This window comes from Schistocerca cancellata, chromosome 2 (assembly GCF_023864275.1).
Source record: "Schistocerca cancellata isolate TAMUIC-IGC-003103 chromosome 2, iqSchCanc2.1, whole genome shotgun sequence".
In the NCBI taxonomy this organism is placed as follows: domain Eukaryota; kingdom Metazoa; phylum Arthropoda; class Insecta; order Orthoptera; family Acrididae; genus Schistocerca; species Schistocerca cancellata.
The window spans coordinates 1,116,707,623-1,116,729,388 of record NC_064627.1 but is presented as its reverse complement, the minus strand read 5'-3'; the positions used below and the strand labels follow the sequence as shown (position 1 = coordinate 1,116,729,388).

Genomic DNA, 21,766 nt, shown 5'->3' with positions numbered 1-21,766 from the left:
TCTTACCATTATATAATCTATCTGAAACCTGTCAGTACTCCAGGCTTCTTCCATGTATACAGCCTCCTTTCATGATTCTTGAACCAAGTGTTAGCTATGATTAATTTATGCTCTGTGCAAAATTCTACAAGGCGGCTTCCTCTTTCATTCCTTCCCCCCAATCCATATTCACCTACTATGTTTCCTTCTCTCCCTTTTCCTACTGACAAATTCCAGTCACCCATGACTATTAAATTTTCGTCTCCCTTCACTACCTGAATAATTTCTTTTATCTCGTCATACATTTCATCTATTTCTTCATCATCTGCAGAGCTAGTTGGCATATAAAGTTGTACTACTGTAGTAGGCATGGGCTTTGTGTCTATCTTGGCCACAATAATGCGTTCACTATGCTGTTTGTAGTAGCTAACCCGCACTCCTATTTTTTTATTCATTATTAAACCTACTCCTGCATTACCCCTGTTTGATTTTGTATTTATAACCCTGTATTCACCTGACCAGAAGTCTTGTTCCTCCTGCCACCGAACTTCACTAATTCCCACTACATCTAACTTTAACCTATCCATTTCCCTTTTTAAATTTTCTAACCTACCTGCCCGATTAAGTGATCTGACATTCCACGCTCCGATCCGTAGAATGCCAGTTTTCTTTCTCCTGATAACGACGTCCTCTTGAGTAGTCCCCACCCGGAGATCCGAATGGGGGACTATTTTACCTCCGGAATATTTTACCCAAGAGGACGCCATCATCATTTAATCATACAGTAGAGCTGCATGTCCTCGGGAAAAATTACGGCTTTAGTTTCCCCTTGCTTTCAGCCGTTCGCAGTACCAGCACAGCAAGGCCGTTTTGGTTAATGTTACAACACTAAGTGACTCAAATCACATGTCAAACAGAAGATGAAATAAATTTCTGTGGTGAAAGTTTGTGAGTAAACTGGGTCCAAAATGTATTAAGGTTTATGGAATTCAAACATACAACACAGGATGATAAGGAACAATTTTTATTGTGTCTTAATACATAAGCAAAATGAACTGAATGATGGACACACAATAAATGTAAAAAAAAAAAAAGAAAAGAAAAAGAAAAAAAAGAAACAAGGAAAAGAAAGCTATCTCCAAGGAACACTGAAATAAATGTGACTGTGGTGGCATCAGTATCGTATGCTGTGAGTTTTCAAATGTGAAAATAACATTTTAGTTTCAACAAGAACTTTAAAGTAATTCGTATTTCACATGGTATTTATGTCACTCACATATGAACTAATTGCAAGCCATTGCTCTTGATTTTAGATATTGCACATCTAGATATAATTGTGATTGATAGCATATTCTTGTTATTCCAGGTTCAACAGGTGCTGCTGGCCCAAGACTTTTTACAATTCATGTTATAGATGCACCTTTGGAAAATCTACCAAAAGCCCATACATGCTTTAATAGAATTGACATTCCTCCTTATGAATCATATCAGAAAATGTATGAAAAGCTTACTCAGGCTGTGGAAGAGACATGTGGTTTTGCTGTTGAATGACGTGTTGCATAAAATAGCTTAATTTTAGAGGTTGAGTCAATTTGCACTATTTTTAGATAAATAGTCAACTGTATTGTTTGCACATTGATTTGCACAAAAGGCCTCACAAGTCATTGAAGTTGCATGACACACCTCTGAAAGATTCAGATAAACTGCAAAGCTTCATTGCCGGTGAAATGAAATATTTAGGATCATATGGTTTTGGTATGATCTCTAGTTTCTTTTTAGATACAGTTCACTTGTTGTACAGAGTTATTTTGTTGTATGCTGTTGTTAAAATATGCATCACATGGTGTATTATTGAGATTTTTTAACCAATTGTTAAAAACATTGAACCTGTGTCTACTGTGTAGATATAAGCTAGTATTGTTTTCATGGTGTGATTTAAAATCTGCCCGTTATATATGTTGCACATTTTATTTTTTAAAAAAGGTGGCAGTTGAACTGTCAGCACAAAATTCAACCACCACAGATATGCACATATTGTGTGTTGCTTTAGTATTTATGTTAACAATAATTGCCTTATGTCATTTGTTTAAGATAAGGTTCTTCACAGTATTGTTGTAATTGTAACTAACAGGTAATGCAATTATAAATTAGATCCGTTTTCCAGTTTGAAGTAGATAGTGTTTGGTTGCTCAGATTTCTCTGATTTAACATTGTACTCTTCTCACGCACACATGCTGCGACATGACTCACAAACAGTGACGCGCTGAAAACCAGATCTGAATGTGCTCTTGCTTCAGTTTTACTCTCAGCAGTTCACCATTGTATTTTATTACTTCATATTACTGCAGATTGCAGCAGAGATGTCATTCATATTTATTAAATGTTTGTGTGGCAGCAGTGGAAATGCCTCATGTAGCACCCTCCAGTATAATGTGACTTCCATGCCTGAACTCCTGATTTGCTAGCTTTTGGAGAACCGGGATCAAGTTTAATATTAGCATTATTCATTTAAAAGTATGTTGACTGTAGATGGTAAAGCAGTTCTCCACAATGAGGTGGAAAAATGTCATTTAGATCAGATGAGAGTAAGATCATTGTGCAAACAAAGCCAGTATTATTGGTTGCAGTCCACAGAATCTCGTGGTACTGGAGCAAAAAGTGAAACTCCATATTTATTAACTGTTTATGCACTCTTACTCTCCAAGAACTTTCCAAAAATTTCAGTAAAAACTCTTCATTAGGTGCTCCATTCATTAGACAGTTAGTTCAACATTTTCAGACTCAAACTACCACAGAGAACATTAAAGGCCAAATTCATCCCCGTGTGTATACATCATCATAAAAACAAGGACCATCATATTCATTTTGAACATAGTGCTTTTTCCTATTTCTGTTTGCCCCATTCGATTAAAAGTCAACTGTTTCATATGTATTTAAGTTATCAGGGACATTTTTATTCTTTATGTTTTGAGGATTGAGTACCTTGCAATACTCATTTTTTATGTAACTATGTGGTATATCGTTTTACAGAGTTACGTAACATTATTTACGGTCTCTATAAAAATACCTCCTTGTCACTATTATAATTTGTTTCCTAGGAAACTGACAAATAAGTTATAGCTTTAAAAGAAAGGAAACAAGAAACAAATTTATCTGTAATGTGGATGGTATTTGTGATCCTGTTGTTAACAACAGTACCAATAGATATGTATTTTTGAGAAACATGGATGCATTTTAGAAAAATGTATAATCGTTAAAAACTAGAGAACTGTTTTCAAAACCAACTGGAAGTTGTTTCACTCCTTTTCTATATTTTCATAATACTCTGTTGATTTATATACAATTTGCATAACATGCTAATTTTTGAAATGTAAAACCATTATATAATAATGAAAATATTTTTGTACACAGCTATAATGCCTTCAATGTATTGTAGCAAAATCTACATATCATTGTATTCTCTGCAATAGGAAAATTTGTGTGTGCTTTGTGAGAATGGAAGGCATTGTGCAATATTTTATTGCTGTTAAATTTGAAATATTTTATACAGGCCTTAACTCAATAGCTCAGAAGAGCAGTTGTTGAGAAAATGTGGTTATTGTTGCAGAAAGACAATAATAGATGTAGAAAGCACTCCTTCCAATTGGCGTTTTCCTAGATTTTGTATAAGAGAAGTATTGAGAGGCATGTTCCTTATAACAGCAATAGATAAAGTACTTGGTTCCACAAGTACATGGAAGTGTTGTTATTTGTTGCAGAACATAGCTTTTTTGTTATGCTTCATCTTTGATCACCAAATTGCTGCAGCACTGATGTTGCAGGATAACTTTTTAGTAGCTAATTTGTAAGCATAAATTTTCTTCCATTTAATTTGTTGTATAGTGACAGGCTGACTGAAAAAAGATATAATGCTGTTTACTTATAAATCCAGTACAGAAGACATAACAAGAATGTCTAGGAGTCGTTATGAAGTGCCACTTAAATACTTTTACAGACCTACATCTGTGCATCAGGCAGTGTGAAGTGAAGGCTGTATAGTATATCAGCATTATTTACATCCCTCTGTACTACTATTTTTTTTTTTTGATAGAATCCAGGAAGAATGTGTATGTGTAAACCCAAATTCATCTAATAATTCTACCACTATTACAGATGATGTATGTGAGAGGAAGTAATTTATCATGATCTTTATGGAATATATGCTGTTGTTGTTTATAAAGTAACACTTTCCATGAAGCATAATAGTTTCCTCTTGGAATTTGTTGAAAATATGTATTATTCTTACACTGTCAAAAAAATTTATTACTGCAAATGAGATTTAGATTTTTTCTGTCTGTACAGATAGGAGATTGAGACAGAAACAGTCAGTACTCTGATTGCAAATGGTTATAACATGGAAAAGCTGGGCACATTGGTTTAGTTTCATGATAAAAATAATGAGAAGTGATACTAATAAAATGTACCTTACATTCATTAATATTTCTGCAACACTAAAAACAACTATTATTAATGTCATCGTCAAAATAATTTGTAAGTAATATGCGATATAATCTTTGTTTTCTTGGCTGGATTGATTGAAGTTATGTTTTGGGACTTTTCAGTGTATTTGGCAGTTCACTTTTGTGCATAAAGTTTGGCAAATTAGCTAACGCTGTTTCTCAGGTGCTATGAGCAGCTGTCTTATATGTGTAACACTTGGAGTCAAACCAGAATACGGACTGACTGTTTCTAGTCCAGCCACTTAGCATACATAAGACTAAGTGCTGCAAGTATTGAAGATGGCAACAAATGGTTCCAAATTTGCTTTCAATATTTCAATAAGTAGGCTAGAAAACTGAAAATATTCCACTGTAAGTAAAAAATAAATGATAGAAAATGTTGTTTTAGAAAATGTAACCCTGTTACATTCATTGAACGGTGTGTGGACTAAAGGTACATTGTCTAGTATGCGACAGCGACAACAGGAATCCCCTATGGCAAAAGGGGCTGCCTGAGTTTGAGTTTGGGCTTTGTAGACAAATGCGGACTGTACTACTACCACAATTCTGATGACTTATTTTTTAGAGACCCTGAAGGAAAATATGAGAGGTGAATAAGAGTCTCCTGTTGCAAAAAACTTGAAATGAGACAGTTCATTTATTACAATTTATTTTTAGTAAGTCTATATTTCATGGCATCCTAAGAACACACAGAGAAACAGTAGGGGCTTATGTTGGAGTAATAGAAGACAAGAAATGCTTGGAACAGGATCAAATGTCTCGGAGAAACCAAATAAATGGATACTGTATGATCACTAGGTTTCCTTGGGTTAAGTTCAACACGGAGAACATTAAGTAAATTTCTTGATTTTTAAGCATACTGCTTTCATCTGCTTCTTTGCCCCCAAGAAAAATAAATTTGGGTTGTTAAAGAGCATGCAGGAAATGTAATGACAGGTGTAAATTTCATTGATCTGAATGTATTCCTAAAGCAATAGCATTTCAGTCAGTGTTTTATGCGATGTTATTAGACATCTTAATTATGAATTTTCAGTTAAATTTCACTTCTGTAACTTTAATACCTTGGGAGATGGAATTTTTTGCTACTTTGTTAACAGAGCTAAAAAATCCTGGCCCCTTTTTTTAAAGGTTTCCTTTCTCGAAAACTGCAACTCCTACAGCTATAAAATTGTAATACTGTTTTACTGCGGCATAAAAACCACACAAATACTAACTATTCATTTCATAGCCTCTTGAACAACATTTTTCCCTGATAAATTCAGTGGCAGAATTAGGCAGTTTTGTTCCATGATAACTTCCAATTATCCCAGTTGGATCCATTTTGACTGTATATCCATTACAAACAAGACACAGAAAAAACAAATACGTAGTCAGTATTTGTCTAAATGTCGCCAAGTGATAGTTATTGCAAAAGAGACTGACCCATTTTGCCACCGAATTTATTGGGGAAAAATAATCTTATTTGAGAGGTAACCAAATCAGTACTATTTTTTTTTCCAATGTTGTATTATTATTTTTGTGATTGCTATGGTGTAATGAAATGGCATTAAAAATTCCGTAACAGTAGAGCTAGCAGTTTTAGAGAAAGGAAACATGTAACTTAGAAAAACACAGATTTTTTTAGCTCTGTTTACAAAATGGAAAAACATTAAATCTCCAAAGTACTAGAGCCAATGCAGTAAAATTTTAAGTATAAACTCGTAATTCAGATCTCTAATAAAATAATGTAAAAAAATTGACTGAAATATTGTTACTTAGGTGACACATGTGGATTCAGCAAAATTAAAAGTTTCCCGGAACTTTCTGCAAGCATTCTATTGATACATTTAATGAACTAAAACAAGAAATGTTTCATTGCAGATCTGCCTCCAATATGTGACTCTTTCAGTCAGAAGAAAAGACCAACAGTATTGTTTCAAACATTGTAACTGAATCCATAGGCAATACAGAAGTTATATCCATATCACTTAAGGGAGCGCCTCAGATGAGAGAGATGCAAGCTCCATTATCTCTTTCTGATGGACGTACAACTTTCATGCATACAAACAAAGGTCTTGATCCCAGTGGCACAAGGTTATGTAAGAGGAAGAAAATGAAAGAAACGATGTATCTCCAGCTCGGAGGGGTGGGGGTGGGGGGTGGGAGACAGACTGAAAGGGAGAAAACATCTGCAGAATTGAAAACAAAATACCTAGAGGCCCCTTTGAAGGAATTTATAAATTGATTTCTACTGGGCATGGCTATGGCTATGAGAACACCCCACTCCACTATTTCGATTGAGTCAAAAAAGCTTATGGAATAAAGGAATGAAATGACAGATAAAAACTAAAAACTAGAGGTTTAAGAGTGTGTCAGAACAGACTGACATTATTTGAGGCTGATGATCTCAGGGGCATTATGTATTTCCTTGTAATATAAAATTAAAATGTTTAATTTCTTAAGACATTTATTTTAATGAATGCAATTTATATTAAGTTCTCTCCACCTCTGTTGCTGTAGACACATCAATGCTGGGAGAGTAAATAAGGACTTACCACAGTGATTCAGTACTATGCAGAAGTTATTACCAACATAATATGCAAGAGCATTAACAAATCTCTATTTTCCAAGCATTTCACTGTCTTCACCTTAAAGGAGAAATGTGTGAGCATGTAGCAGGTAGGGTTGCAATTGCCATCTGAAGACATTCACTTTTAATAATAAATGAGGAATTACTTAATTTCTATGATGTGTTAAATAATTTCCGTGATGTGCTAAAACATTACAGGTTGTTAAACTATTACAACGTGGACAAAGAGAAAAATTATTTTAATAATTTTAGCAAAAAATTTGTGTGTTGGAGAAGAAAATTAGTGTCATCATGAGTTTTTCAGTTGCAGCAATGGATTTCTTGAACATGTTGCACTTTTTTTTATGAGACACAAAATATGGGCAAACTAACCTAAAATAAAGTCTGAATATGATTTTGTCATTTAAAAGGTGCCTGTTAATAAAAATGTTATAACAACCTTCACTGTCATGTCCCGCAAAAATTCTATTAATCTTCATTATCTTCATCAAGTTGAGGAGCGACAATAATACTATGGTGTCATTCTCTTCATCTTGTAACAAAATATCTAAGTAATTCAGGATCAGATCCAATTTAGTCGCATTTCTGTCCATCCTATTGCCGACTGTCCACTGGTGCCACAGCCGTGCTTTGGGAAATAGCTGCAACTGAGGACTAAATTTGGTTGCATCGTTGTATGCTTGAGGGAGCAGTCAGCCCTTTTTCACTGCCGCAAGTTGTGGTTGTGCCTTGTACAACGCACCTTAAAGAATCAAGTTTTGCAATTCACACAGATAATAATACAAAAGTATGTGAGGGAATGGTGCTGCAATGTAGTTTGTTATGGAAACTAAAGCTGTTAATTTTCAATGTGTCGTATTAATCAGTCATGTAGAAATGTGGACAGTTTGAATTATTATTGCAAGCACTAATACCCTTTAATTCCAAGGCACAAACATTTTGTAATACACATAATTTAGTTGCATCTCATTGACACATTCTTGTGATTTCCTCTGGTATGTCAACATGCTTTTCTCATCCACCATCTCTTCTTCTTCTTCTTCTTCTTCTCTTCTTCTTCTTCTTCTTCTCTTCTTCTTCTTCTTCTTCTCTTTTTTTTTTTTTATTTTTTTTATTGTATGTTATACAACTTGCTCTATCTATTCCCTTCCACATACTGATTCCTCCACTTCTCAATCTATCTACATGCCATGATTCAGTAGTGCATTTGCTTTGAATGGGGGACTTTGAATGTCTTATATTTGACTTGATTTAATCTCCTCTCTTGCATATGAGGTTTTAAAGTAAACTGTGACTGTTTAAGGTAGGTTTTGAGATTACTACTGCCCTATGGAAATTGTTTATTTGGTCAGTAGTGGTTGTACCTTGTGTTCAGAAGTCTTAAGCTCACCAAATTTTAGCCTAAAAGTTGGGCTTTGTGTTATGTAAGTCTACAGAAGATTACAGAATAATTGGATTAATAGAGGCCTTTATAATCCTTAGTTGGCTCTAGTTATTCAGGAATTCATATCGGATAACTTCTGCTCTCTTAACTTAGATATTTTTCAAGCTTAAATGGGGGATTAGTTTTTGTAAATTATGTGTACTGCATACCATTTGAGAGATTACTAACTATAATGGAATCTTATTTTTCTTGTGAACTTTAAAAGGCAGATGTTATCTAAAAAACTTGCTTTTATATATATAAAAAAAAGCAAGAACCTGTTGTTAATTTTTTGAAGGGGGGGGGGGGGGGGGGGGAATTGCTGAACTTTGGAATAGTTGTCTCCCAATACATTACTAGTTTTAAATTTCTAAGAGTTCTTCATTTGGGTTGGCATGAGATACAGCACAGTGACTGGTTGTGTTTGAGTACTGTTATCTTGAGAAGCAAATTACATAACCATTTGTTTAGAAAGTGAATTTATCTCCTCAGTACATGTCTGTCATCCGTCATTTTCAATGTGGTCCATTGAGCTTAACTTTTTTAATGCAATCTTTCACTTGTAAAAACAAAATTGCAGTTTGGATGTTAGAAAATGATTTTATGCTGTACATCAGCTAATTTTGTATAGTGAGTAAGAAAGCTTCCACAGAAAATGAGTTATTGTGTGATCATTGTGCAAACGAATTATGAAAAATTCAAGCAAATGTGTTGCTTTACTGAGAATCTCTGTACTGATAGCAGCCCAAGAAAACAATATGTATAGTGTATTATCCAGAGCTAGATATTTTAGATTACAGTAAAAATCTGATAAATGTGATAACTTATAAATACTATTATATATAAATATATTGATTTTCTAATTTTAAATTTTGCTCTCTGTTTTACATAAAATTACCTGCACCACAATAATCTCAAGTTTGAAACTGACACACAATGCTCTAAATTTCATTGTGTAAACTAAAGCATTAGAAATGCTGTTACATCAAGTTTGCTCACATGGAAAAGTTGAGGTACTAATCCTCAGAATGGTCAAGCATGCAGAGTGTTGCAAGCATATAGTGAAAACTTTCATTCTCTTACCATTTCAAACTTAAAATACTGCCAAATTCCAATGGGAATAAAATTTATAAGGTCTCTCCATTTTGATTATTAAGATTCATATCTGTAGAAGACACATTTGTCAGTGGATTACAACTAAGTGTGTAACTCAATTGATACACTACAACATTGGCTTTAGTTATGAAAGATTTGGGGACATCACATACTGATAAAGAACATATCAGACTAAGGTGTATTCATAGGGTGTGGAGATAATAAAATACAGGTGATGCACATTCTGTATCTATTCTACTAAAGGAAATGACTTACAGAAACCAACTTACTCAAAAGTCTTGTGGTTTGGCACTATGACTAACAATTTGATTATGCAGCACAGGGAGACTCATAAAATTAGGTTGCAGTTGTGGAGAGGGAGGGTGGGACACACACACACACACACACACACACACACACACACACACACACACACAGAGAGAGAGAGAGAGAGAGAGAGAGAGAGAGAGAGGGGGGGGGGGGGAGGGGGGGCAATTTTAAGAGAATTTTCATATTTCTTCCACATCTAAATTTTAATTCCAGTGCTACTTATGCCAAATTTTTTAATATGCTTCGTTCTTATTAGCCTAGTTCCAAGACAGATTTGCAGACCATTCAAAGTGGACAAGTGAGAAAAAATTGTTGTCTACATAACAATAGTATGGGAAGGATATATTGCTCCTCACCACTAGAGGTGGTGTTGAGCCACAGGCAGGCGCAGTGAAAAATATTCCTAAAATATTAACTTTTCGGAAAGCTTAATATTTTAGCAGTTTTTCATTGTGCCTGTCTGCGAATCAACGCCACCTCTGTAGAGAGTAGCAATATATCCTTTCCATGTATGTTGTTCCATCAAGAACTTTTCTTTTTACATACATAATTTTATAGAGTTTCAGAGCAACTCTTAATTTTCTTGTAAATTATGCTGGCTACGCGTTTACTATCATATGTAAGTTATTGTTCCTGTTAACTCCAGACTAGGATATGCAGAACTGATACAAGACAGCAATGAAGTATGCTTAGGACATTACCATCCTGGTCTGCAGTGTCAACCAAACTGATCATTTTTGTAAGCTGAGTCCTGAAAAGGGACCATTCTAGAACTGCCTTCCCACACTACCTACAGATGCTCACAGGTAAATTGGGCCTCAGTGGAAAAGTATCCTTTCACACCCTCTCACAATTACAGGTTCCAACATTTTCACTCATTAAATGGGGAAAAAAAATCTGTGTGACATCACCTACTTTATGATATGAGAATCCATTGGTGTGTTTTACCCTAATGAGTAAATGAATCAGAAATACCTACATAGAAACGGAGCATTTTCTTCTGCGCAAATGATGTTAGTAACACATCATAGCATGGTGTAGCGGCCATTCTGATCCATGATAATCCACAAATCACGGTGTTTGGTTCGAGTGAACTGGTACAAGGTGTTCACTTTGTGCTCAATGTGTCATCCCAGGTGTGCTCAGTACCGTTGGGGTCAACCAAAATTCATTTGGCACTACCTTCATGTCCATGGAGTGTTCATCAAACTATTCTGATTTTATTTTATGCATTTTCATGCTGTAGGTGAACAAAAATTGCCCATGAGCTGAGAGTTGGTTCCCATATTGTTCACTGGTAGGAGAGGATAGGAGCCCCACGTAAATATTTACACCAGCTGCCTAAATAGTGCCTTTGGGAATGCCGAATGACTAATGGCATTGTTCTTGTGCCCATGCTAATCTCTCGGACCTTTAACTTGTGAGATGGTTGTTGTAACAAGGAGGTAATTGTGGATGATATGGCTGCTCACTGGTTGTTGTTGTTGTTGGTGGTGGTGGTGGTGGTGGTGGTGGTGGTGGTGGTGGTGTCTGGCATTGAAGTGGTAAGCAGTTGCTGCACTGTGGCCTGTCTTACCTGTTATTACAATCTACAGTAATGAATGGTGACTCCTGCCATTGAAATATTTCTGCCAGTTGTGGTTTTCCCATGAACTGACATACTCTTCATGCAATGTTCATACAGTGACTTGTGAAAAGCTTAGTGCGTTCACAACCTCAAAGACTGTGTCCAAAGTGCCAGACGTCCAGTATTTATCGACAATCAAATGTGCGGTTGTTGCCCATTGTGTAACTGACTGGCATGCTAATGGCGAGGAGAAAGCCTGATTGTCTTGAGAGATGCCGAACTATTGCATTCACTGTGGTGACAAGTACTCTCTTCTGCACAGCAGCCATTAATATAAACTCTACAGTCAGTCCTGTAATGCGGTTGCTGATGGATGTCCCTGTGTGCCAAGATGAATGGCTGCAGGCAGGATGTTTATACAAGCCATGCATACTGTATGCCCTTATCATAAGTCTAGACTTTGGTGATACTTAACCCTGACAGCCTCTGCAACTTTGCTTCATGAACAACATTATTCAAGAGTCTGCAAGTAAGAAACTTCTGAGTTGTGTGTAGTTCGCATCAACTTTGATCTCATCTTCTAGATGTGTGTGAAAAGGAATAATCTCCTTCATGTTCCTCTGAAATTTTAAATGAAGTTAAACTTTGTTTTACTAAGACACAGAACTTTATTTTTAGACAGAAAATATTTTTTCAGCTTTCTTGGCATTCAAACCATGTATACTGTGTTACATCTTAGTACTCACATGCACAACAGACATTGTCTTTATTATGAGTCAGCAAAAACCTATGTTTTTTGCAACCGAAGTCTGTTCATAAGTGTTCTTACATCTCTTAACCAAAATACATGTACAACTTGAAACTTATTCTTAGACATTCACAAGCTGTTTTGTGTGAGATAGTATTTCAGTGCAAACTTAAAAAAATTTCCGTTACACTTTGAGCTTGACTTGCTGATCTAGTTACTCCTGAATTTCACTGTATGATTTTGTACTCAGAATCATTGCATGATTTACTTAAAGTTCTTAGGATTATAAATTTTTTTTTTTTTTACTTCTTGTTCCCTCCCTTCTGCCTCTTGTGGCACTGCCTTCTGCTGCTCACTGATTGATTCTTTCTTTACTACTATTGTTGTTTTTGTTTCTATTTCCTTGTTCTTTTGTTTTGTGAGGATGTTATTTCTTCTCTACTTGTTTCCTTTTCTCCTGTATTCCTGATGTACCACTTTCTATATTTCAATTTCTGTCACCATTGGTGTAATGAAGAAACTCTTGGTTCTGACCAGTTGGCAATTGTTCACTGTACTATGTGTGGCTGTAAATCTGCTGTTAGCTCAAGCATGTAAACATAAATTTTACCAATGTTTAGTTATTTACTTTAAATCTGAGAATTTTTCTAACATTTTTTTACTATAACTTTGACTATTTTCTATGGCTCTGCATGTGCATTGAGAAACGTAGTATCATTTATTTTAAGTCAGCAATTAATAAATGGTCCCAGTTAATAAATGGTCGTAAGGCCATCTGCATCGCAGACAAGAAATTGCACAAAACCAAACTGAAATTACTTAGCGGAACAGTGCATTTGTGTTGACAGGTGAGTGACTGGCATTCATTACCCATCACTTGCTCTCCATGAAGTACGAGCTGCCAAGCACTTAGTGAGTGCCGCATAAGAGGCACATGGCCCCCTTTCCTGAGGCTAAGGAAATGTGACAGTTAGCTATGCCACAATGCAGCGCAAAGCCCACAGAAGCATTTCTAGTCTGTACGCACTGCTACTTTGTGGCATTTGCATTACCGTGTGGCTATGTAATCTTCGCAAGGGGCTGTGTTATTAGCCAAGGTAGATTGGTTCTCTTTGGCAACTTCCACGAAGCTGTACTGTGCTTATTTGGCATGGATTTGCAGTGCTCTGTTAGCTAGTATGCCAGACTATCAAATATTAATTGATTGAGTGAATCAGGTTCATTAGTGTTAGGATGCAGTTTTAGGTTTTGAGGATAGATACATTTGATAAGATAATGGTTTTTCAAACTTCTCGTAAATGATGTTGATTGAATGTTACTTAGAGAGGAAGCTCTGTGTTCAAAATATTTAATTTATATTTAAGGCAAGTAGTGCTTAGATCCAGTACCCATCACCCTACTTTAAGTTGCAGTGGTTTTTATAAATCAGTTCAACTGAATGCCAGAATGATTTCTTCAGAGTGTCCACAATCGACTGCCTGTAGTGTCATTTTCAAGCTTAATTACTTTGTTTACAGATGTACACTGAATTCAGACCTGCATATTCCTTCTGTGAGTTTTCTTGAATAGTAAGCAATATGTTAAATAGTGCGTTATTCTAGTAGTTCCTTCACATTCATTTGTTGATCCTATCAGCGCACTGCATTGAAGATGCGTAACATGTATCCACAGGACCTGTTACCTGTAATTGAAAAAGTGTCATGATGATCTCTCCGTTGGCAAAAGATTCCAGAATAGTCCCCCATTCGGATCTCTGGGAGGGGATTGCCAAGGGGGACGTGGCACTGAGGAAAAGATTGAATAATCAACGATAGGATAATGTTCTACAAGTTGGGGCGTGGAATGTCAGAAGCTTGAACGTAATAAGAAAACTAGAAAATCTGAAAATGGAAATGCAAGGGTGCAGTCTAGACATAGTAGGGGTCAGTGAAGTAAAATGGAAAGAAGACAAGGATTTCTGGTCAGATGAGTATAGGGTAATATCAACAGCAGCAGAAAATGGTATAACAGGAGTAGGATTCAGTATGAATAGGAAGGTAGGGCAGAGAGTGTGTTATTGTGAACAGTTCAGTGACAGCATTGTTCTTATCAGAATCGACAGTAAACCAACACCTACAACGATAATTCAGGTATACATGCTGGCGTCAAAAGCTGAAGATGAAGAGATAAAGTATACAGGGATATTGAAAGGGTAATACAGTACATAAAGTGAGATGAAAATCTAATAGTCATGGGGGACTGGATTGTAGTTGTAGGGAAAACAGTAGAAGGAAAGGTTACAGGACAATAGGGGCTTGGGACAAGAACTGAGATAAGAGAAAGATTTGAGTTCTGTAATAAATTTCAGGCAGTTATAGTATGCTGCAAAGGGAAGGTGCTACTCACTAAGTAGCGGAGATGCTGAGTCGCAGATAGGAGGGGAGGGAAAAAAGAAGAAGACTGTCACTAACAATAGCTTTCGGCCAGTAAGGCCTTAGTCAGAATTAGATGGCCATCACAAACATACACACTCAGGCAAACGCAACTCACACAAACATGACTGAAGTCGCGGGCAACTAAGGCCACCCTCAGCTAGTAATAGCCAATACTCTGTTCAAGAATCACAAGAGGAGGAGGTATACTTAGAAAAGGTTGAGTGATATGGGAAGATTTCAATTAGATTACTTCATGGTCAGACATTCCGAAATCAGACACTGGATTGTAAGGCATACACTGCAGCAGATACTGACTCACATCACAATATAGTAGTGATGAAGAGTAGGCTGAAGACATTAGTCACGAAGAATCAATACCAATACGGAAAGAAGTGAGATATGGAAGTAGTAAGGAATGAAGAGGTAAGTTTGAAGGTCTCCAAGGCTATAGAAACAGCAGTGAGGAATAGCTCAGTAGGCAGTATAGTTGAAAAGGAATTGATATCTCTAGAAAGGGCTATCACAGAAGTTGGAAAGAAACACATAGGTACAAAGAAGGTAACTGCAAAGAAACCATGGGTAATGGAAAAAATACTTCAGTTAATTTATGAAAGGAGGAAGTACAAAAATGTTCTGGGGAAACTCAGGAATACAGAAATACAAGTTGCAGAGGAATGAAATAAATAGGAAGTGCAGGGAAGCTAAGATGAAATGGCCCCATGAAAAATTTGAAGGAATCAAAACACAAATGATTGTTGGAAGGACAGACTCAGCATACAGGAAAGTCAAAACAACCTTTGGTAACATTAAAAGCAATGGTGGTGACATTAAGAGTGCAACAGGAATTCAACTGTTAAACGCAGAGGAGAGAGCGGATAGGTGGAAAGAGTACACTGAAGGCCTCTATGAGGGGAAAGATTTGTCTGATGTGATAGAAAAAGAAAGAGAAGTCTTATTTAGAAGAGGTAGGGACTCCAGTACTAAAATCAGAATTTAAGAGAGCTTTGGAGAACTAAAGATCAAATAAGGCAGAAAGGATACATAACATTTCATCAGAATTTCTAAAATCATTGGGGGAAGTGGCAACAAAACGACTGTTCGTGTTGGTGTGTAGATTAGATTAGATTAATTATTCATTCCATAGACCCAAAAAGAGGGAATCCTCCTGGGTGTGGAAAATGTCAGATAAACACATTACAAAAACGTAATTAGAAAAACTTGAGTTTCATTAAATTTAAACTTCTAATATTTACAGGTTTAATACTTACCTCTGCTTTCATTAACACTTTCGCTGCAGCATCGGTGCAGACGTGCAACTCTCCAGTGCGGCCCTGCAAGTGCGAGTGCAGGCTCGTAACGCTCGAGTGCGGGCCGGTAACACTCTGAAACGGCAGGTACAGTTCGGAGCCGATGCTCCTAGGCTCACCTCAGCTACAGGTTGACGTCATGACCTTGTAAGATCTGTAGGATCATGTTCTATACTGTCTTAATGATGACACCTTAGATCCATTACTTCAAATAAGCTTCAACTGTATTGTGGTCATGTTTTAAAGTCTGTTTGATATCTGACTCCTGTAGGGGTCACAGGTGTTATTCAAATGTTCGTGAGGCTGCAAATTGTTGCTCATGTCGGCACCAATGACTCCTGCCGTCTGGGTTCAGAGGTCATCCTCAGTTCGTACAGGCAGTTGGTGGAATTGGTGAAGGCGGAAAGCCTCGCTCGGGGGGTGGAATCAGAGTTAACTATTTGTAGTATCGTTCCCAGAACCGATTGCGGTCCTCTGGTTTGGAGCCAAGTGGAAGGCTTAAACCAGAGGCTCAGACGATTCTGCGGAGATCTGGGGTGCAAATTTCTCAACCTCCGCTATCGGGTGGAGAAATGTAGGGTCCCCCTGAATAGGTCAGGCGTGCACTACACGCCGGAAGCGGCTACAAGGGTAGGGGGGTACGTGTGGAGTGCACATGTGGGTTTTTTGGGTTAGAGAATTCCCTCCCTAGGCCCGACAAGGTGCCTCCTGAGATGCGGCAAGGCAGGAGTAGGCAAAACGCAACAGGAAATAACAATATTAATGTGCTAATAGTAAACTGCAGGAGCGTCTATAGAAAGGTCCCAGAACTGCTCTCATTAATAAACGGTCACAACGCCCATATAGTACTAGGGACAAAAAGTTGGCTGAAACCAGACGTAAACAGTAATGAAATCCTAAACTCAGATTAGAATGCATACCGCAGAGACAGGCTGGACAGTGAAGGGGGAGGTGTGTTTATAGCAATAAGAAGTGCAATAGTATCGAAGGAAATTGACGGAGATCCGAAATGTGAAATAATTTGGGTGAAGGTCACGGTTAAAGCAGGCTCAGACATGGTAATTGGATGTCTCTATAGGCCCCCTGGCTCAGCAACTGTTGTGGCTGAGCACCTGAAGGGTAATTTGGAAAATATTTCGAGTAGATTCCCCACCATGTTATAGTTCTGGCTGGAGATTTTAATTTGCCGGATATAGGCTGGGAGACTCCAGCAGTGAAATTTTTTTAAGTGGTTTATCTGAAAACTACCTTGAGCAGTTGGAATCAGCGATCATAAAGCGGTTACTGCATCGATGATTTCAGCCGTAAATAGAAATATTAAAAAAGGTAGGAAGATTTTTCTGTTTAGCAAAAGTGACAAAAAGCAGATTACAGAGTACCTGACGTCTCAACACAAAAGTTTTGTCTCAAGTACAGATAGTGTTGAGGATCAGTGGACAAAGTTCAAAACCATCGTACAATATGCATTAGATGAGTATGTGCCAAGCAAGATCATAAGAGATGGAAAAGAGCCACCGTGGTACAACAAACTAGTTAGGAAACTGCTGCAGAAGCAAAGGGAACTTCACAGCAAACATAAACATAGCCAAAGTCTTGCAGACAAACAAAAATTACACGAAGCGAAATGTAGTGTGAGGAGGGCTATGCGAGAGGCGTTCAATGAATTCGAAAGTAAAGTTCTATGTACTGACTTGGCAGAAAATCCTAAGAAATTTTGGTCTTATGTCAAAGCGGTAGGTGGATCAAAACAAAATGCCCAGACACACTGTGACGAAAATGGTACTGAAACAGAGGATGACAGATTAAAGGCCGAAATACTAAATGTGTTTTTCCAAAGCTGTTTCACAGAGGAAGACTGCACTGTAGTTCTTTCACTAGATTGTCGCACAGATGACAAAATGGTAGACATCGAAATAGACAACAGAGGGATAGAGAAACAGTTAAAATCGCTCAAAAGAGGAAAGGCCGCTGGACCTGATGGGATACCAGTTCGATTTTACACAGAGTACGTGAAGGAACTTGCGCCCCCCCCCCCCCCCCCTTTCTTGCAGCGGTGTACCGTAGGTCTCTAGAAGAGCGTAGCGTTCCAAAGGATTGGAAAAGGGCACAGTTCATCGCCGTTTTCAAGAAGGGACATTGAACAGATGTGCAGAACTATAGAATGATCTCTAACGCCGATCAGTTGTAGAATTTTGGAACACGTATTATGTTCGAGTACAATGACTTTTCTGGAGACTAGAAATCTACTCTGTAGGAATCAGCATGGGTTTCGAAAAAGACGATCGTGTGAAACCCAGCTCGCGCTATTCGTCCACGAGACTCAGAGGGCCATAGACACTGGTTCCCAGGTAGATGCCGTGTTTCTTGACTTCCGCAAGGCGTTTGATACAGTTCCCCACAGTCGTTTAATGAACAAAGTAAGAGCATATGGAATATCAGACCAATTGTGTGATTGGATTGAAGAGTTCCTAGATAACAGAATGCAGCATGTCATTCTCAATGGAGAGAAGTCTTCCGAAGTAAGAGTGATTCAGGTGTGCCGCAGGGGAGTGTCGTAGGACCATTGCTATTCACAATATACATAAATGACCTTATGGATGACATCGGAAGTTCACTGAGGCTTTTTGCGGATGATGCTGTGGTATATCGAGAGGTTGTAACATTGGAAAATTGTACTGAAATGCAGGAGGATCTGCAGCGAATTTACGCATGGTGCTGGGAATGGCAATTGAATCTCAATGTAGGCAAGTGTAATGTGCTGCGAATACATAGAAAGATAGTTCCCTTATCATTTAGCTACAAAATAGCAGGTCAGCAACTGGAAGCAGTTAATTCCATAAATTATCTGGGAGTAGGCATTAGGAGTGATTTAAAATGGAATGATCATATAAAGTTGATCGTCGGTAAAGTAGATGCCAGACTGAGATTCATTGGAAGGATCCTAAGGAAATGCAATCTGAAAACAAAGGAAGTAGGTTACAGTACGCTTGTTCGCCCACTGCTTGAATACTGCTCAGCAGTGTGGGATCCGTACCAGATAGAGAAGATCCAACGGAGAGCAGCACGCTTCGTTACAGGGTCATTTAGTAATCGCGAAAGCGTTACGGAGATGATAGATAAACTCCAGTGGAAGACTCTGCAGGAGAGACACTCAGTAGCTCGGTACGGGCTTTTGTTGAAGTTTCAAGTACATACCTACACTGAAGAGTCAAGCAGTATATTGCTCCCTCCTACGTACATCTCGCGAAGAGACCGTGAGGATAAAATCAGAGAGATTAGAGCCCACACAGAAGCGTACCGACAATCCTTCTTTCCACGAACAATAGGAGACTGGAATAGAAGGGAGAACCGATAGAGGTACTCAAGGTACCCTCCGCCACACACTGTCAGGTGACTTGCGGAGTATGGATGTAGATGTAGATCTAGATCTAGATGTAAATGTAGATTTGTTGATAATGTAACAAAAAATACAATTTGGTTTCCAAAACGCATATTCTTAAGAAGGAAAAAAAGGAAACTGGATTTAATTCAAATGCGCATTTTTAAGATTGACTCTGATAGAAGTCGTCAATTTAGTAGCATGTTTGCTCCTGGTGTGAGAGAATTAGCTGTCTGCATTTATCATAGATGCCCAGGGGACGCCCGGATGTGTAGAAATTAGTAAGCGAAACACTTTTCCTGCCCATTTTCACATTGGAAGGTCCATTAACTGCCATTACGAACAATATACGTTCGATAACTGACCACACAAAACAAAAGTTTACACACTTTGATGCTAGCTTAGACGCTGCAACTAGACTGAGTAATCCGACAGTGAGCGAGGGCGCTTATCAGCGTCAGCCGCAGCGAAAGTGTTAAATCCATCATTCAGACATTTGCTAGTTTCTTGGCTATTACAACCAAGTACTGCCAAAAATTACAGTAAATTATTCATTTCAGTGATCCTCAGTTAAGAACAGTCAGATTATGTACAAGATTTAAAATTAAATTTCCACTATTTACTGACTTAAGACTCACATCTGCTTTCCATACATCCATCATTCACACAATAGGTAGTTACTTCGCTTTTGCAACCAAGTATTGTCAAAAATTAAAGTATAATAAAATTTCATTAAAATGGTCTACTGCAAATGTTGAGAAATTCATGGATGGAATAGAAGGAGTTGGCCACCAAAAATTCTTTTAAATTATGTTTAAATTGTGCCTTGTCTGAAACTAAACTCTTAATGGTTGCTGGTAACTTCTTGAAAATATGCGTTGCTGAATACTGGACACCTTTCTGGGCAAGAGTAAGTGATTTTAAATCTTTATGTATATTGTTGGCCGCGCGGGATTAACCGAGCGGTCTAAGGCGCTGCAGTCATGGACTGTGCGGCTGGTCCCAGCGGAGGTTCGAGTCCTCCCTCGGGCATGGATGTGTGTGTTTGTCCTTAGGATAATTTAGGTTAAGTAGTGTGTAAGCTTAGGGACTGATGACCTTAGCAGTGAAGTCCCATAAGATTTCACACACATCTGAACATTTTGTATATTGTTCATATTCCTAGTATTAATACTGTGTACTAAGCAGTTGGTTGGAAAAAGAGATGTATTATTTACAACAAACTTCATTAAAGAATAAATATACTGAGAAGCTGTCGTTAATATGCCCAATTCTTTGAATAGGTTTCGACATGATGTTCTTGGATTTACACTACTCATTACTCTTATTATACGCTTCTGTACACTCTAAATTTTTTCTCTGTTTGTGGAGTTACCCCAAAATATGGTACCATATGACATAATGGAGTGAAAATAAGCAAAATATGCCAGTTTTTTATATTTATATCTCCTATGTCTGACATCATTCGCATTGCAAACACAGATTTGTTTAGGCGCTATAGCAGTTCATTAGTATGTTGCTCTCAACTAAATTTTTTATCGGGTTGCAATCTCAAGAATTTTACACTCTCAACTTCTCCTATTTCCATGTCGTCATATTTTATACACACACCAGAAGGAATCTCTTGGAAGTTCTGAACTGCATATAGTGGGTCTTTTCAAAGTTTAATGACAGTGGATTGGCTATGAACCACTTATTAATGTCAGTAACAATTTGATTAGCTGCCCTTTCTAAATTTATATTTGATTTACTATTTATTGCAATGTTTGTGTCATCTGCAAATAAGACAAACTTGGCATCTGGTAATGTGACAGATGACAGGTCATTAATATACACAAGAAAAAGTAGTGGACCTAGTATGGAACCTTGGGAATGCCACATGTAATTTCTTCCCAGTTAGATGATGTCTGATTGCCTACTACTGAAGTGTTACGTAATGACAGCCTCTGTTTCATATTAGTAAGATATGACTGAAACCACTTTGCAGCACTACCAGTGACACCATAATATTTTAATTTACTTAAAAGAATCTGTAATTCACACAGTCAAATGCCTTTGACATGTCACAGAATATGCCAGTTGCCTCTAATTTATTGTCCAAAGAATTAAGGACATTTTCTCTGAAAATGTAAACAGCTTTCTCAATACTAGAACCCTTAAGAAACCCAAACTGTGACTTTGACAGTATGTTATTTTCACTAAGGTGCTTAAGTAGACACTCAAACAAAAGCTTTCCAAAGGTTTTTGAAAAAGCTGGCAAAAGTGAGATCAGTCGGTAATTTGACAGCATTTCTTTGTCCCCTTTCTTGTGGAGAGGTATAACTTCAGCATATTTAAGCCAGTCCAGGAATGTTCCCGTGATAAGTGATTGAGTACACAAATAACTTAAGATATGTCTAAGTTCACATGAACACTCTTTTATAACTTTGTTGATATGTTATCATAACCACTAGAAT

General features: G+C 37.4%; 1 protein-coding gene across 1 annotated transcript in view; it reads left to right on the top strand.

Moving 5' to 3' along the window:
- The window catches only part of LOC126163152 (E3 ubiquitin-protein ligase SMURF1), a 205,512-nt gene extending 197,421 nt beyond the window's left edge, over window positions 1–8,091 (top strand). The window contains exon 15 of the mRNA XM_049920082.1: window positions 1,346–8,091. Within this exon, the coding sequence (XP_049776039.1) occupies window positions 1,346–1,530 (185 nt within the window). The 3' untranslated portion in view covers window positions 1,531–8,091. The remainder of the gene's footprint in view (window positions 1–1,345) is intronic.
- The last annotated feature ends 13,675 nt before the right edge of the window (window positions 8,092–21,766 follow it).